This window comes from Paralichthys olivaceus, chromosome 13, assembly GCF_024713975.1.
Source record: "Paralichthys olivaceus isolate ysfri-2021 chromosome 13, ASM2471397v2, whole genome shotgun sequence".
Lineage (NCBI taxonomy): Eukaryota > Metazoa > Chordata > Actinopteri > Pleuronectiformes > Paralichthyidae > Paralichthys > Paralichthys olivaceus.
The window spans coordinates 1,002,501-1,020,000 of NC_091105.1; the positions used below are offsets into that span (position 1 = coordinate 1,002,501).

Below are 17,500 nucleotides of genomic sequence, written 5' to 3' on the forward strand. Positions count from 1 at the left end.
CATCGAGATCCTCAGACTTTCTTCTCTTCTGGGGGTTTTGGGGTGAACCCTCGTCTGAAGGCTCATTTTCAGAATTAACAGCAGAGACAGTCTGAACAATGTGACGACCGAAAAACTGAAGAGTCAGATTTAAAAAAGAAAACATGAGGCAGTTTATCTGAAACATGTCAGAGCACAGTACACGTGTTTGAGATACTTTACAAAATATTTACATTGCATTTCCTTGTTTTTTAAAAATAGTGTTTTTTTGGGAACCGGAGAAAACAGAAACTAAACCGATGGAAAGATTCAAAGATCATTTACTCTTTGTTTTTATCAAATTACAAACATTCAGCTGAATAGTTCCCAGTGAAACTGCATCAGAGTTTATATTTTTATGAAGCATAAAACATCTACAGCTTTGTGCAGCTCCAGTGGAAACGTCTCCTCTGGTTTGATTCCTGCTCAGCGCCTCTCAGCCGAGTGCCTCGTGGTAACAAACTCGGCCCACTGACATCAGCCAGTGTTATGAGAGAGTCAGCCTCAGCTTTTGAATATTTTGTCATAAACACGTTAAAATATATTTTCTTTCATGTCTTTCAGCTGAAACATCATTGAGATGAATCCTGAAGTTGCCGCCGTGTGACGCTCAGACTTGAATCTGCTCTGGTTTAGATTTTTGAACTGACAGGTCCTTTCACCAGACCCTGCTCTTTGCGCACCACTGGCGCATGAATGCTGCAGTCCCGCGCCTCACAGAACCCCGGCACGCCTGCGTTTCCGACCGTGCCGGGCGTGCCCACCGAACCAGGGAAGCCACGAGGACCCCGGGGCCCCTCCAGGCCATTTTTGGGCTCGGCCGGGTGGCCTGGGAAACCTTCGGGGAGAGAGAGGTCAAGAGTTTCCACAGGTTCTTAAAAAGTCCAAAAATTAATAATCGGCCTTAAATAGAATCCAACTGCTCAGACGATAAATATCAGGCGTCTAAATGTGTAAATCAAGATCCATGAATTATTCCTCATGAAAATATCAAACAGTACAACAACAATCTGAATTTATGGCATAAAAACATCTTAAATATGTTAAAACATCACGTCAATGGTCTGTGACTCGTCCATGATGCTGTCTCTGTCTCGTGGACGATAACGTGCTGTGTGCTCTCGAGTGATTCATGGACTCTGATATTCCTTCATATTACACATGTAGAACTGATTCATTAAGGTCGGACGGCTGCTGTGTTTGTTAAATCACTAAAGAAAAAGTCTTAACTCTATTTTTTTTGCATTAGCTGAATCATCTTCGGTTCGGGTGATGAAACACCTTCGTACCTCTGAGGCCTTGTGGTCCGTCGGGTCCCTGCAGGCCTCTACCGGTCTCTCCTGTGACGCCCTTAGATCCCTTCTGACCTGGAGGAGAGAACAAGAAGAAGATTCTGAGTTCGTCCTGTCGTCATCACCTACGTGGGAGGCGTCTACCTATGCTTGACTCTGATTGGTTTGTAGATGGCGTGGGCGTGTTGTCAGTTGGGGGGGGGGGGGGGGGGGGGGGTCGTGTCTCAGACTCATGAACTGTTGATTTCATGATGTAGTGATTTGAGCACAAGAATGAAAAAGTATTCTGAAGTCAGACGTTCATCCTTCGTCCAAACTCTCCAGTGTGTGATGTCATCTCTTACCTCGGGCCCCTTGCTCTCCATTCTGTCCCTCCAGGCCTCTGTCCCCCTGAACACCTCTGGCTCCTTTCCCTCCAGCTTTTCCTGCTTTGCCCTGATGGACACAGAAATGATTGCTGCTCTTTAATTCTGAATGAAATACAAGAAAGGCTTCATATCTTAAATATTTATCCTCAGGAATAAACTTGTACTTTCTCATTGTTAGACATTTTTAAAGTTTTTACATATTTCAGCAAAGAAATTGTTACAAACTGTCAAAGTTTATTTCTGAAAATCCAGGTGAGTGTTTGATTACGAGGGAGAATCCAAAACATTCTTTAGAACATTCTTCTGACAGAGAATTTAACTAGCGACCCTCCATCGTCACGACTGTGAGGCAGGAGTGGGACCTACAGGTTTGCCTGGTGCTCCTGCCAGCCCTCGGACTCCCGGGGGCCCAATGAGTGTCCGGTTGTTGATGGGGCAGCCCTGGGAGCACTTTGCCCGAATGGACGCAGCGTACTGGGAGATCTGGGCCGTGACCACACCTCGGCAGAGCTGAAGGACCTGCTCATCAGTCAGACTGGGACCCTGCGGGACACAGAAGATTCACTCTTGTTGATAAAAGTGGAAACATCAGGTTTAAAGTTTTAAAAGTTTTGAAGGTTGTAGGGGGTTTGAGGGATTTGCAGGTTTCGAAGAAGGGACCTCGAGCAGATGAGGAACCACATGAAGGACAGAGACTGCAGACTCACAGAAGGACCTCGGACTCCTTTAGTTCCTACTCGGCCCTTAACACCCACGTCGCCGATCAGACCGCGTTCTCCTCTGGTCCCTGGGAGGCCGGGCGGACCCACGGGCCCGGGGACCCCGTCACGACCAACTGCACCTTTCGGTCCACGCTGACGGAAGAGATGGACGAGAGGAGGAGGAAGAAACATTTCTGAATTAGAGTCTGGACATATTGAAAAGGAGCGTGTCTCTTGTACACTGCTGACTGTTTACACTGTGTGACACAACCAAACCATTTATTCTTCCTTCTGCTGCCACCAACGTTTGTTATTCACCTCCGTCATAGTCCTTCCTTCCTTCCTTAACTACCTGGAGCGTTTGTGTGCATCTGTGTGACGTCAGGGCCTAAAATTGTAATTAATAGATAACAACCTGTCCTTTGTCTCCACGGTCGCCCACGCTTCCCTGAAAGACGAGAAGAGGAGGAGTGAATTCAGTGAATGTCCAGCAGGTGTTGAAAGAGGAAGTAAAATGAAGCGTGGCGTACGTATAATCACTTCATCTGACTGTAAACAAATAGAATTACCTTCTGGCCTTTTCCTCCTTTAATGCCCTTCTTTCCTCGTGCACCCTGCAGCAGAAAAAACACAGTGGCTGTGAGGACGTTCATAAAAACAACAGCAGCAGCTGACTGAGTCCTCCAGTCGCTGCGATCACTTGTAAAAGTGAAAGACGAGAGAAAAAGACGGGAGACGGGAAATATTTAAGATTTAAAGACGGCTGCTAATGATTCCTACAATAACAAAACATATTTTATTACAACACTCTTCCCTTCTTCTTCTTCTCTGATCTTAACACCATGTTGACAGTTTTGTTAAGAGAACTCACCGTCTCACCGTCAGGTCCCGTCTCACCTTTGGCCCCCTGCAGGAAAAACAAGCAGCCCGTCACGCGTCACGCTAACGAAACACACATCAATGCAAAAAAACAGGCTGACGTACAGAATGTCCACGTTTACACATCGTGCAACTGTAGAGGAAGCAAATCAAGTGTAAAAGAAAACAAACGAGAAAAAGACAACATCCTACATGAACTGTAAGTATGTGGAATGTATGAAGTATGTTGCATGTAGCATGTAGTATGTAGTATGAAGTCGTATGTGTAGTAAAAGAGAATCCATTCTCAATTCTTTGTTGTGGGTGGAACCACTGTTTGAATCTTGTTGTGAAACAGGAGTGTGACAGTGTTCAGGTTACTGGTGTGATTGTGTGATAGAGGGAGGAGCCTCCTGATGTCGGACACGAGCTCCGTGTGTTGATGAGTGATGGACGGAGTGTGATGAGTGATGGACGGAGTGTGATGAGTGATGGACGGAGTGTGATGAGTGATGGACGGAGTGTGATGAGTGTCGGTGGTACACACTGGCTGGGCCTGCAGGCCCTTGGGTCCTGGTTTCCCTGGTACTCCAGCGTCCCCTCGCTCTCCTTCAGCTCCCTGTTGGACAAACAGAAAATGAATGAATCACTTACAGGACAAACAGAAATCATACAGATATACAGGTTGTGTATGTAAGTACGTTTTTCTTTATATAGACGATAGAATTCCCCAAGAAGATTCATCAGAAAGAGGAAACAGGTCACTTTTAAGACAAACTTGTTGGTAACTTTTCATTTTATTTAACTTTCAGTTCAAACCCAGAGTGACTCACCACAGCGCCCGCTCTGCCCCTGGGACCTCTCACACCTCGATCCCCTTTACTCCCCTGAAAGAACAGGTATCATGATACTGAGCAGGTACGACAGATATGAAAACATTTCCTCGGCTGTGACACGTTCACACATCTGCAGCGCAAAAAGGCTCATGTTGCAAAACAAATGGGGTTTTGTCCAAATCATCTTTTGCTTGTTTAACGGTTCAACAGTGTCTCCACATCTCCATCTCTCGCACCGTGGGTTAATTGACATCTGTCATCTTGTTGGAGAGAACTCTTCTCTGCACAGGAAAGAATTTCACTTTGCACAGGAACAGAACGTGTGGAACAAACGCTCGTTGATAGTGAGCATTGAACTACACTGAAAAACTGCACCGCTGACTTCAGACCAGGGTTCTTTTGTTGTTAACAGCACAATCGCTTCAAGCTGCCTCAGGATGAGCACACCTGCTTTTAGGATCCAAACAGCCATGGCTGCTCAGAGGGACCCAAGTGCATTCGCTGCTATCTACACAAAGTGTTGCACTGGATGGAAACAGAGGAAACAAGTCATCTGAGGAGGGAGCGACTGTTTGTTACCTTGGCACCAAACGGTCCCGGCTCTCCCATCAACCCCGGGACTCCGATGGGACCCTGAGGAATCAAACAGCGGGATGAGGGAAAGTTTATACATTTAGATTTAAGATGAATCCAGACGACAGCACAGATTTGTGACCAACTCACATCTTCTCCGGGGTCACCGTCGCTGCCTGGCAGGCCGCCGTGACCTTCACCGCCCTGAGGAGAGAAAATAAAAAGCACGTGAGCAAAGATCTGGACAGAAAACATCTGGAGTTGACGAGTGTTTGTTTTGAGGACTGAGGCTCGATCAGACGTATCGTGAACAAGATGTGAACAACAAGTCGTGTGCTGCTACTGCATCTGATGGAACAGCAGCTGATAATGTGGCTGAAATCCAAAACGTCCCCGTGAAGCAAAATGATTCACTCGAACTGTAACAATGAGAAAATACTGAAACAAGATGTGAATAAGAATCAAAGTGGGAAAGTCTTGTTTCAACAGCGTCACATGAAAGTCAGCTGTGAGACAAATGTACCCACATAAAACTTTCAGAATAATGAAACAAATATAAAGCTTCAGATGACTGTACTTTTATTTACTGACATAGACACTTCTGTTTCGTCTGAACGTTAAGTAAAACCAAAACTAAAAATACCTCACTGAATGAGGGACTGTCCACAGGATATATACAGGATATCCTGTATATATATATATATATTCAGTTAGGTTTGAATGGTTGGTGGTTATAGAGTAGATTGTATTTACAGTATTTACAGTATTTACATCTCCTCTCACAGTGTGGAGGTCGTCATCTGGAAACTAAAACTACTGAAGCTGAGGCTGTTGACATCAGTGATGGAGCGTGAAGGGAGAATAACAATAACAAGGCAGGAGCTGCTTCATCAATGTGCTTCTACCTTTGGTCCAGTGGGTCCGATGCCCCCCAGCTGTCCAGGGTACCCCTGCAGGGGACGGACAGGAAATACTCAGATTAGAAGAAAAACAATGTACGAAGAGAAGAGAACGTCTGGAGCGAGATTTTGCATTTGATTGTGTCTATTTTAATTAGATTTGATTCCTTTTCAACTTATTTTTAAAGAGACAGATTTATTGTTTTTCTTTCTTTTACCTCTTTAAATGTTTCATTCTGCTCTTTTTCTCATTTAAAGGAGAATTGTCTTTCCTGACCTGAACTGGATCCTCGGACCACGTCTCTTTCTGATCTGTTCTGAAGTATTTGCATAATACTGCTTTTCAAAAACACATTTTATCAGATTCCAACATGTATTTCTCATAATAATCCACTTTTTAAATGTCTGAATAAAGACGACAAACAGAATAAAGTAAAAGCTAAATTAGTAAAAATTAAAATTCAGGGGTTCAGATGGTTTAATGGTTGCTGCTGCTGCTGCTGCTGCTGCTGCTGCTGCTGATGATGATGATGAGTACGTTTCTTACAGTGTAGCCTCTGTCTCCGACGTCACCTGGAAACCCGGGGGCTCCGGTTTGACCCTGTGTGAGAAAAAAACAGTGACCGAGTCAGCTGCGACCGATAACGTCTCTTTTTCCCAAATATGGAAGAATAACAAGACTCTGAAGAGCAGGAAGAGTCTGAAGAAGACGCAGCAAATCAGTAATAGAATAAAAATAACACGAACATCAGGAGAAACATAAAACACACAGAATCCTCTTTTGCTTTTGTAATATTTGACGTCCTGACCTTCTGTCCATCGCGTCCCTGTGGACCCTCTTTGCCTTCATCCCCATGAGACCCCTGAACAGAAAACACACGAGGACGAAAAAGCTCAAGTCATAAAATAATGTAAAATAAAACTATGAAGAGAAACGTACTGATTTACAGGAAATCTGTTCAAACATCATCAAACTTCTTTTCCTTCTCTCTTATTGTTGTATTTAGGTTAATTACTGTTGTAAATAATAGATTTTTTATTATTATTATTTTTCCTTCTCTTTTCTTGGTTATGATCAGTCTGTGAGGATACACAGTGTAAAACTTTTCTTTACCTTGATACCTCTACCTCCCTTTGGTCCTTGAGGCCCAGCATCACCACGAGGGCCCTGACAAAACACAAACGAATAATAAAACAGTTGACTTTAGAGGTCACAGCTTAGAGAGTCATAATTAATAAATATACACACACACTGCTCTCAGATCTGTCTGACCTGATATAAACAGAACGATGAACAGTGTAGAAATGCAGCGCTGTGGTCACGGTGCTGTTCACCACCACGTTTGGTACAAGACAAGAAATAAATGATTGCAGCTTGATCCAGTGGTTGAGTCGAGTAAATCGTCTTCATCTGCTTCGTTACTTAAATGTTGCTTCAGTATGGAAACCGTGAAGAACTACAGTTCCCATCATTCCACCACATTTCATCACAACGAGATGATAAAATTAAAATAAAGTTATTGTAACCGTGGAAATGAATGGTTCAGAAAATATCAGACAGATATTGAGCAGCACAGTTCACGTCTGAACTATTAACAAATATGAACACTCAGCTCTTGTTACATCGAAAAACAATCTGGAGCCAATTTCATGATTCTGTTTCAAAATACAGTTTGTTTGAATACAGAAAATATGTTCTCCTCTGTTTCCTGTCTCACAACTGGACAGAATCATGTGTGGAACTCAAACTTCATCTGTTTCTTTTCAGCAGGATTCACTGGATGAACGTTTCAGCGCAGGGCATCATAAAGAGAGGTTGAGAGGTCGCCGTGTTTCCTTACAGTCTCACCAGGAGCTCCGACGCCTCCGCCAGGTCCCTCCATACCGACGTCGCCCTGATGAAAGGAAGAGGGGACGGATTTCAATAAACTGTCGATCACAAAGAGAGTGTGTGTGTGTGTGTGTGTGTGTGTGTGTGTGTGTGTGTGTGTGTGTGTGTGTGTGTGTGTGTGTGTGTTACCTTCAGACCCAGCTCTCCATGCTCGCCTGGGTCTCCTGGAAGTCCAGGTTCTCCCTGTAGATGAAATAAAGACTCACAGAATATTCTTCTCTTCATTCTGAAGAACCATTAAAATCATTTTGAAAGGTCGACGTAAACAGTAATCAGCTGTTTTCAGGCTCCTGCCGCGTTCACCAGGTTCCACGTTAATCATGATGTTTGAACTCACCATGGCTCCAGAGAATCCAGAAGCACCGTCGTCTCCTTCAAGCCCGACATCGCCCTGCGAGACACCGGGTCAAAGGTCAAAGCTAAAGCTAAAGCTAATAAAAACAGGTCCTACAAATGCACTGGTTTATTATCATTGATGCCTCCGTTGATACAAACACGACTCAAACTAAAGCTTTTTCAGTTTATTGAGTTCAGTCTGTGTCTCACTTGAGGCCTGATAATAATTCAGTAGTTGGAAGGTTTTAGTTTTAATATTTGAATCTAGCATCGTGCTTGGCAACAGCTGCGGTGCAATAAAATGAAAAAGTGTATTTGCAAAATGAATTCATTTAAAATGTCTCTAACTGAACTGAAGAAAATACAGAAGAAGTAGAAACTTGAATCAAAGTTTTTTTCTCCTGTCGTTACAAACCTCGTGTTTCTCTTCTAGAGCAAAGAGCAAAAGTTTCACTTGCTTCAACTTTTACTTTTGTTTCTTTGTGTAGTTTTACATTTATTTTAAATTCAGAGTCTCTGCAGTTTTCGTTTCATTTTGCTTTGAAGCAGCTGTGTCTACTTTCAGTTTCTGTCCGTGTTAACCACAACAACACGGAGTCTGCTCGGTGTCATGGGGGAAACATTTGTCAGTACACGTGTGTGTCGTGATGATAATTACTCACCACTGGTCCGGGGTCTCCGCCTCTTCCTCGAACACCTTTGGCTCCTTTGTAACCCTAAAAGAATCATGGAATGACTCAGCGCTCACTGACCCACAGACGTCAATGTCTGCATCTCGATCGGACTTCGTCCTCATCTTAAATAAGAATGTGCTGCAGGTTTAGACTCACCTCTCGGCCTTGAGCTCCTGGCTCACCGGTTTTACCCTGCAAGCCTCTGGATCCCTGACAAGAGGAGAAGAATCACTCTGACTCACTAGAATCACCGTCCTGTGGCTGCAAACCTCCGTCTACACACATCTTCTTATTCCAGACTCGTGTGAGGTCAACGTGACCTTTGACCTTTGGCAATCTACTCAGCTGATCTGTGAGAATTTGACGGGATTCTCTCGTGGCATTTAGCGAACATCTGAGGAAATCTTTACAGAGAGTTTGAAGAGTGGGCGACCGGCGATGAGAGGAATCGTGACCATAAAACGTTTGATTTGCAGCAAAATAAATATTGAAAACAGAAAAAGACTGTGTGGATCATTTTTAGAGTTAAGGAACTACACATCCCATAAACCAAATAGTGTTGTGATATATCTTTTATGTGTTTAGTGAAACATTCCCATGGCAACAGCGAGCTCCACCAATCAATCACATCGCTACTACACCTCACTGAGGTCGTGTGGAGCAAATGTTGATCTTGTGACTTGTGGACAACATCACGTCGTTTCACAACCTCATCGCTTGTGGGGAATCTACCTCGGATGGTTAAAACATTATGGCTAAAATTTCAAAAATCTTTTTTCAGAAAATTCACTTTTACTTCAGGAACCACAAACAAAACATTTCTGAGAAAGTGGTGCAGGAGAAAAGGCTTTTTGAAGATTGACGTTTGAACAGCGCCTCCATCTGGTCATGTAATATTTTCAGAAACCAGAGGACAGAGTGTCGTCCTCTCTCCCGGTGCTTCGTCACTGTCCGCAGAACAGACCGCTGGGTTTCGTGAGGATAAAGTGACGGTGATCAGATGTCGTGTCTCGGTACCTTTGGTCCTGCAAATCCAGCAAATCCAGGTTCTCCAGGTTCACAGTCGCATTCTGTGGGCCCCTCCTCCCCGAGTGCAGCATCAGCCCCAGACTCCTCGGAGGAATCTGTGTCCGGCCCTGCTGCAGGGTACTCGTACGGGACCTGAGACCAACAAGCAGCTATGACACACGGCACAATATGGACGTTCTAGAGAATCCCCCAGATTACGTTAAAGTTAAAAATGAAGAGTTGTTGTTGTTATTCTTATTGTTTTAAACACAGACAACAACAAACAAACAGCTGTCAATCATGCTGTTGAGAGTAAGTACGACCCCCCCACCCACCTGCATGGTCTCCATGTCCTCCTTGGCGTAGTGGGACTCGGTGGTGGTGGCGTAAGGGAAAGTGTCCTCAGTGATCATGGTGACCCGGGAGGGGATGGGGCCGTAATGGTCGTAGTCGTCGTCGTAGCGCTGAGTCGGCTCCGGTGGATACTCTGACGGCACAGAGGACAACTGAAGTCTTTTTCTCAACGTCAGTCAAAGAGTCCTCTCGTATGGACAGTGGTTAGAATGAACGGTGGAGGACACGTGTCTCACCTGGTTGAGGGGCGGCCATGTTGTCATAGTTATTGACCAAAGATCCTTCATAGGTGCGCTCCTCACCTGAACAGGCATGAAAACAAATCAACATCTCGTCAGACTGAATTTTATGAGGCGATGGGCAAATCATTAGCTCATTGGTCTTTAGGTCCTGGGTTCAAATCCCAGACGAGCCCTGAATTGAAAGACAACTCTTCTGTCACACGTTCAAATGTTTTAAAAATAATTCTGAGAATAATCCTGATTGTGACACTTTCACAAATATAGTTTCCAGAAAACACACATCACCGTGTATCTGGGCCAAAGCGTTCTGGTCATTTATCTGAAATTAAACATGTGTTTTGTTTGGCTGCCAATTAGAGTAGAACTCATAGGATGAATATGATGAATAACATTTAACAAAGATTTATTACCAGATGTGTCTTCTGCTTTTCATTTAATATTTAGCACAACTGTTGTTTTTCCTATTGATGAAACAACGTTTGATTTATATGAAATCTGATCAGATTTTGTCCTCTGGTTTAATTTATTTATTTAAGGTTGAAATGTGCAGATGTAAACTTTCACTGGATCTGTTTGCAGTGACTCTGACCTGAGAGTTGTCCAGAGAATTCCTCCTGACACCGAGAGACGACGACACACAGCATGAACACAAGAAGCCCCGAGAGGAGAGACGCCTGAAAACACAGCAGCATTTATGGATCTGCACCAAATCCCACGAACATCAGTCTCCTAAATATGATCCATGAATTATTCTCCGGGGAGTTATTGAAAAGTGTTGAGTTCTTAAAGGTGCCATATAAAGAAGGTTTCTTTCTTGATCCATCAAGACCTGAATCAGTTTATCGTCACTTCCTTAGCATTTACAAGGTAAAGTGCTTATGTTAGTAAAAGTAAAGTTCATGTTGTGCAACAATGCTAGCTGCTCTCAGACACTGATCTTTCCACAGCAGAGTTCATAGGTCATGTCCCGCCTCCTGCTGCTCTACAGGCTCCACCCCTCGTCTGAATGTTCCTCACATGTTCCTCCTGCTGCTCTACAGGCTCCACCCCTCGCCTGAATGTTCCTCACATGTTCCTCCTGCTGCTCTACAGGCTCCACCCCTCGCCTGAATGTTCCTCACATGTTCCTCCTGCTGCTCTACAGGCCCCACCCCTCGCCTGAATGTTCCTCACATGTTCCTCCTGCTGCTCTACAGGCTCCACCCCTCGCCTGAATGTTCCTCACATGTTCCTCCTGCTGCTCTACAGGCTCCACCCCTCGTCTGAATGTTCCTCACATGTTCCTCCTGCTGCTTCTTCGAATGGAGAAGATAAACTCCGGAAAATGTCCAGACTCACTGACCAACAGGGTTTTCTCCTCCTAACTCCGTCCAAATGAGGACACAAGCTTTGGACCGTCCTCCCGGATTGCAGAGGTGGTGAGACGTGGACAAAGCGTGAGGACTCAGTAGAACCCACTCAAATATGAGGCTGATTCTGTGGAGCCTCTGCTGAGTGCTGAGGGTTTGAGCTGCTCAGGTGAGATTCTGCTGATGTTTGTGTGAGAGTCAAACACACTGAGAGTTTCTTTGTCCGAGCTCTTCTCAGACTCTTCTCACATTCCTGAGGCTTCACTGTGAACCACGAAAAAACCCCGACCTGGACGAGCAGCCGACAAAATCAATGAGCTGTTGGATCCATCAACAGAGATGAAAGTGACAATGACCACAGCTGATTCCTCAAACCTCAGTTTACCGTCCGCTTGATGGGTCGCCACTTAAAATCAGTCAATATGAAACTTTGTCAGACAAATCAGCGTCTGCGTTTCAGTGGTGATAGGAAAACTTTTATTTTACAATAAATATATGTTTTATATATATTTTTACTGTCTAATATTGGTAATAAATGTTTTTATAACTTCTGGGAAACAAAATATAGATTTAGATTTTCAATATGAATCTGTACTGGACAGAAGTTAAAGGTTTTATTTCAGATCACAGTGAATATTTAACAATCACTTTTAATAAACAATCTGCAGTTGAGGAATTTTGCTCTTTTAGCGTTGACATATTTTTTACTAAGAATTTTACGAACAGTAATTTGCAGCGAGGTGGACGTGAAAAAACATTTGAAGTTAAAGACGCAGGAGAACGTTGGTAAGTTTCAGTCTGAGCAGCTGAAGCACTTTGAGCTGACGTCTTGATCCTGAAGCTGAGCGAACTCAGAGACTCCTTCACTCACAGAGACGGACAAACTCAACCGTAGAATCAAGCCACAAAGATTCATCTTTGCCTTTGTCTCTTACTCGTGAAGCTTTTTCTTCCAGCAGTGTTTCTGAGTTCTGCTGGATGCACAGAACTTAGTGATGCTCTGTAGATTAACACCCATGAACACTTGGACTGAGCAGAACACTGCAGTGAGGGAGCTGAGCGGCAGGACCTGTGGGGCAGAGAGGTGAGACGCTGCCCTCGTTCGCTGCTGCTTCAGTTTTAAAACCAGTTTTGAGAAAAGAAGGTGCAGCCACTGATTCAAATCTGTGGTGCGACATAGATGAACATCGTCCCAACTCTCAAAGGTGAAAAGATTCTTGGTTATTCAACACATGCTCAAGATAAATGCAGATCTTCTCTCAAGTTAAAGTTCAACCATTCTGTCAAATACAGTGAAAATACATTTAAAACCTACGACGGCAGCTGTTTTAAATCAGAGCAAGAAAATGTACAGATCATTTCTACCATCATTTCCTGCTCATTGCTCCTCTGCATGTTAGTTTCCCTCGACACGGAGAAGCCTGAACAGTTTCTACGATTCTACAAAGGTGCTGTTAACCGTTAACTGACCAATCTACTTTGTTCTCCGAGTGATTCTTCCACAAACAATCTGCCCACAGCTGCCGCGAGCTTCCATCAAGCCCAGACCTGCAGGGCCCACGGCCAAACCCAGCTCAGCCCCACTTACCTTGCCACTGGAGGCTCCCATGGTTCTGCAGAGCGATTCCTCTCAGACCAGACGATGCCCCAAAACAACCTGATCGAGCTTTCCCTGAGCAGCTCTCCCTCACAGCCTCATCACTCCGACGGCTGCCCCTGCGCTCTCTTCTTCTCTCCAGGATCCCTCAGGTTCCCTGGCACTGACGGGATCCTCTCTTTTTTTTTTTTTTTTTTTTGTTTCTCTGTCTCTGCTTCTCAACAGGGTGAGAAATACCTGAGCCAGGATCCAGCTCCAGCAGAGAGAGGGCGAGAGGTGCATGGATTTATGCAGAAGTTTCAAGAAGGTCTTGACTTCACAGCGACATTATTCTCTTCATAGGATGTTTACAGGAGAAAGTAGAATTACATCACAGCATTTACATTTCTGAGATACTTCTGCTGGGTCCAAAATAAAAAAATACACAAGTGCCAGTTTTTTTTCTGTGATCATATAATATTAGCTCCTGAGAAAAAGAAATGCTTTATGTCAAAGTTAAGAAACTTTTCTAAACTCTGCATCAAAAACGAACTCGTCAGCTCAGAGCTGAAGATCTTCACCACGTTTTATCACAAGCAGGTCGTGTTTTCACTTGTGTCCGTTTGTTTGCTCGTCAGTAGAATTACGTAAAGCTACAGACTGGATTTCAAGAGTTATTTATCTCTTTAACATAGTGAGATAAATAACTTGTTCACTATCGATTCATTTTTAGATTTTCACTCATTTCTCAGAGAATAGTTTGTGGATTATGATGAAAACAATCAGACGTACTTAGAGGACTGACATCTATGATTTGGTGCAGTTTGATTAAATTGAGCAGACTTTACTACTACAGCTCTGCTGAGAGATATTCCAGTTGAAATTGGTTTAAAGGTTTAAGACAGATGTGACAAATGCAACTGAAGACGTTACCTCCACGCTGCAGAGCCAACGCACAACATGACGACACCCTGACTTCTGCGTGAGGCAACAGACGCTGCAGGTCGCATGGACGCTAAAAACCTCAGAACAAACAAAAACACTTTTTAACTCTTTATTACACATTCACTGAATCTTTTGACCACACGTGAAACTGAATTGTTGCTGATCGTCAACTCAGACGTCAGCGGTGCAGACGCTCTGCTGCATCTTTTACACAAATCACACACTCGCACATTAAAAAAACCCAAATTTCAAATTAAAAGATTTCCATTTCTCCCTAAAGAGTGGAGAAATCCTGCGACCTTTGACCCCGCAGTAAAGGTATGCCAGCTATGACACTACTGACCAACATTCCAAGTTTGTCTGTAGTTGGAAACCACTCTCAGCCAATCAGGCAGAGGTAGGCGGAGTCTGTTTGAGAGTTAAACGCTAAAAATGACGCGCAGCACAAAAAGCTCAAAATGTTCACGTTGCCTCACTTCTCCTTCTCTCTCTCCTCTTTCTTCTTCTTCTTCTTCCTCTTTCGGTCGTGGTGGTGCTCACTGGGGGAACGGGAATCCCTGTATTAATGAAAAGGAAAATGAGTGATGTATTTGGTATATGAACTTTTTACCAATGACACTTTACAATCGGATTGATGGTTTTAAAACAAGCTCGAGATTCTGTGTTTTTATTGAATTGCAGTAATCCAGTCAGGACGAGATGAGAGGATGAGTGAGCCTCTTTAGATCAGTCCTGCAGAGAAGAGACTTTATCTTACTCTGGAGGCTCAGACTGAGTAAAGGAGCCTCAGTGCTCTGTGTTATATGGTCGTGTCTCGTCACAAACAACCGATAAAGAGACAAAGACGAGTTTGTTTGTGTCGACCAACCTGTCCCTCTTCTTTTTCTTCTTCTTGCTGTCTCCGTCGTGGCTTCGTTCCAGGCTGCGGTGGCTCCTGCTGTGGGACTGGTGAGACTCTGAGGACGCTGATCTCCTTTCATCCAAGCGGCGCCTGATAGACAAAAAAAAAATCAGTCTCGAGAAGTTATTCACTTTGCGAACTCACTTAAAACAAAGCTTCATCCTCTCAACGTCACAGGAAAGTGATCACCGGGTCAGTTTTCTTTGTACCTGTGGGAGGAGTGTGCAGATCGTGTCGACGACTCCTCCGCCTCGTCCTCTCTCCACTGTCTGGCAAGCTCTTCTGAGTGGACGTTGATAACCTCTCTGATCACCTACAGTGATAACAACATAATGAAATCATTTCTTAAACTTTATTTAACCCATTCAGACCCAAGGTGCCAAATAAAATCTCACTCCAAAACTGAGACTAAGAGCTGAAGAGGTAACAGAGCTACCAACGTTTATAAAAACCGTGTTCTTCAGATACAGATAAATTGTGGGTAGAGAACCAGCTCAACGTCGTGGCTCACTCGCACCTCAGTGTAGGACTTCTTGGTGATGTGAACGTTCTTGGCCCGGTAGGACTGACGCCGCCTCTTGTAGTCCCTCATCTCTGCCATCAGCTCCAGATGAGTCTTCGGTTCGTTCTGATCGTCATCTGCACGCACGGAAAGGACACAAGCACGCTGATGTCACGAGAGGATGCTTTGAAATGAAAGCATTTCTTCAAAAAGCCAAACAAACTGAATTTTTAAAGAAATATTTCTGTGCCAATTAAAACTTTATGTCCAAATAGCCCATAAAACAAAGAAAAGAGAAAAAAGGGCGGACACAAGCTTGAGAGAACGTGGGAGAGTCTTACCCCTCTGAAGTTTGGACACCAAGTCCACGTAGAGATCGTCGTTGCAAGAGGAGGCCGCTTCTTTCTGTTGGCTGAGGACGCCGACCACGTGGTCGTACAGAGCCAAGCGGTCGGCCACGGTGAGATCACACACAGCTCGCTTGTGGTTCTGAGGAACATCGACGGGCTGGCCGGAGTACTGACCTGATGATGAGGGAGGTGAATTATTATTATTACTCATCAAAGTGAAATGGCAGAGACGAGAGAGAGAGATTTCAGACTGAACTGAATGTGTGAACCTAAATGTCCCAGGGACAGACTCTGGACTCTGTCTGGACTCTCTCTGGCCAGCAGCCTGAGGAAAAAGTACACAGAATGTCTGAAGGATCTCGGGAGCGATGGACGTGGAGGTTACAAGACCAAACAGCTGAGGGATGAGCGCATGGGTTCAGCACAAAATAACCCTCTAGTGACACCTACTGGACCTTCACAGACACTCTCCTCTGCTTCTGCTGAAAAGGCATCTCTGATCAGAATCACACATCCACACGAGAGACACGGTTGTAAAATCCGCTGATACCTTGCCAGAAGACTCCTTCCATCCTCATCAGCGGTGCGGCAGATCTCGCCTGGAGGATCACCTGGTGCTGCACGGATTTGTCTGCATGAAGGAAACGACACGTTGTGGCAAAACTGACACGAACTTCCTTTTTATATTTGTATATTTTAACATCTTTGATTGAGATGTAACTTTTGTTTTACACTGAACTCGTCGTCGGTATCAGGACAGGAAGTGAAGGGGAGTGGTCAGTGGGTGTACATTTTAAAAGACAAATCTTTTTAAATTATCTCTTATATTTGATAATATCTATAATGTTAAAAATTACTTTAAAAAATATTTTATTTAAAAGCATGTTCATAAACAGCGGGGGGGTTTTTTATAACTGTTTCTGATTATCTGAACTTAGCAGATTTGAAATCTCTTATACTGAGTCTCAAAACTTTTATTTTTACACCATAGTGGAGGGAAAGGAAAAACATATCTTCACAGATTCTTGTGAATTAAAACATTGTGACAATTTTGTCTTTTCTTCAAATCTCAGATGGAAACTGAATTCCCGCCCTGTGATTGTTTGCCAACCAGAACAGTTTCATACATTCAGTTTCTCCCAGACTCATGAGATCACTGGGACCTTTGAAACATAATTCACTTTCTCTTTGACTCCGTGTGACAAGGGTTCTTTCATGGAGCAGTTATCTTGCTAAGCTGCAGTGGGAGTGAAGGGACAGTGACTCACCCATGGTAAAGCTTTGAACGCTGCTGTTCTCATAACACACAGACGGGTCGTACATCTCCGCCTGCAACCCACAGACCACATTTTACTCTTCTTTAAATTGTGCATTAATAGTGGCAGAACATCAACACGCTTGACACGCTTTGACGTTCTGCTGTATTGTTATTGTTTCGTCATCACCCTCTGTGTCGTACCTGCTCCTCCGCTGAGTAGCCCATCTTTCTGAGGAGGCAGGAGGCTTTGTGTTTCTCCATGGTCCTGACTGGGACTCTGTGGCCGGGGTCATACGGACACTGCTCCATGGCCTCCTGAGAAAACACCACAAATGCGAGTTGATCGGAGGCAGTGAAATATGTGATCTTATTTCTTAATCCACACGCTCCCTGTGTGTGTGTGCAGATATTTACGACTTTCAAAGTTTTTTCTTTCAATAGCTTCCATGTCATGTGACCCAGCAACTCCAAACCAACCCTCCATTGAATTACCCAAGACCTGAGATTCCTAAACTCCGGGTCCAGACCCCCTGGGGGGTCGTGAGGCACAGAAAGAGGAATTCCAGAAA

General features: G+C 44.2%; 2 protein-coding genes and 1 long non-coding RNA gene across 4 annotated transcripts in view; 1 reads left to right on the forward strand and 2 right to left on the reverse strand.

Annotated features, from left to right (window-relative positions):
- Window positions 1-128: 128 nt before the first annotated feature.
- On the reverse strand, window positions 129-13,146 carry LOC109641338 (collagen alpha-1(IX) chain). Of its 2 annotated transcripts, none has more exons than XM_069536942.1 (26): window positions 12,988-13,146; window positions 10,640-10,724; window positions 10,045-10,110; window positions 9,790-9,941; window positions 9,464-9,607; window positions 8,603-8,656; window positions 8,435-8,488; window positions 7,774-7,827; window positions 7,566-7,619; window positions 7,387-7,440; window positions 6,660-6,713; window positions 6,355-6,408; window positions 6,093-6,146; window positions 5,552-5,596; window positions 4,797-4,850; window positions 4,653-4,706; window positions 4,071-4,124; window positions 3,785-3,856; window positions 3,251-3,286; window positions 2,949-2,993; window positions 2,795-2,827; window positions 2,386-2,532; window positions 2,045-2,221; window positions 1,655-1,745; window positions 1,308-1,385; window positions 129-856 (listed from the first exon to the last, which is right to left on the reverse strand). In XM_069536942.1, exons 1-26 carry the CDS (start codon window positions 13,006-13,008, stop codon window positions 651-653), a joined length of 1,992 nt encoding a protein of 663 aa, XP_069393043.1. In that variant the 5' UTR covers window positions 13,009-13,146; the 3' UTR covers window positions 129-650. The 2 variants fall into 2 exon arrangements, with proteins under 2 accessions (XP_069393043.1, XP_069393042.1); XM_069536941.1 differs by lacking the exon at window positions 12,988-13,146 and adding an exon at window positions 12,765-12,809.
- LOC138413486 (uncharacterized) lies at window positions 5,293-8,948 on the forward strand. Its single transcript, XR_011245846.1, has 2 exons — window positions 5,293-5,686; window positions 7,314-8,948. It is a non-coding gene; the product is annotated as an uncharacterized lncRNA (long non-coding RNA).
- An 869-nt stretch (window positions 13,147-14,015) lies between the features above and the next one.
- snrnp48 (small nuclear ribonucleoprotein 48 (U11/U12)) overlaps window positions 14,016-17,500 on the reverse strand; it is a 5,079-nt gene continuing 1,594 nt past the window's right edge. The window contains exons 3-10 of the mRNA XM_020105776.2: window positions 17,133-17,246; window positions 16,942-17,002; window positions 16,224-16,304; window positions 15,665-15,847; window positions 15,339-15,460; window positions 15,031-15,134; window positions 14,789-14,911; window positions 14,016-14,477 (exon numbers count right to left, since the gene is read on the reverse strand). Coding sequence (XP_019961335.1) covers window positions 14,393-14,477; window positions 14,789-14,911; window positions 15,031-15,134; window positions 15,339-15,460; window positions 15,665-15,847; window positions 16,224-16,304; window positions 16,942-17,002; window positions 17,133-17,246 — 873 coding nt within the window. The 3' untranslated portion in view covers window positions 14,016-14,392. The remainder of the gene's footprint in view (window positions 14,478-14,788; window positions 14,912-15,030; window positions 15,135-15,338; window positions 15,461-15,664; window positions 15,848-16,223; window positions 16,305-16,941; window positions 17,003-17,132; window positions 17,247-17,500) is intronic.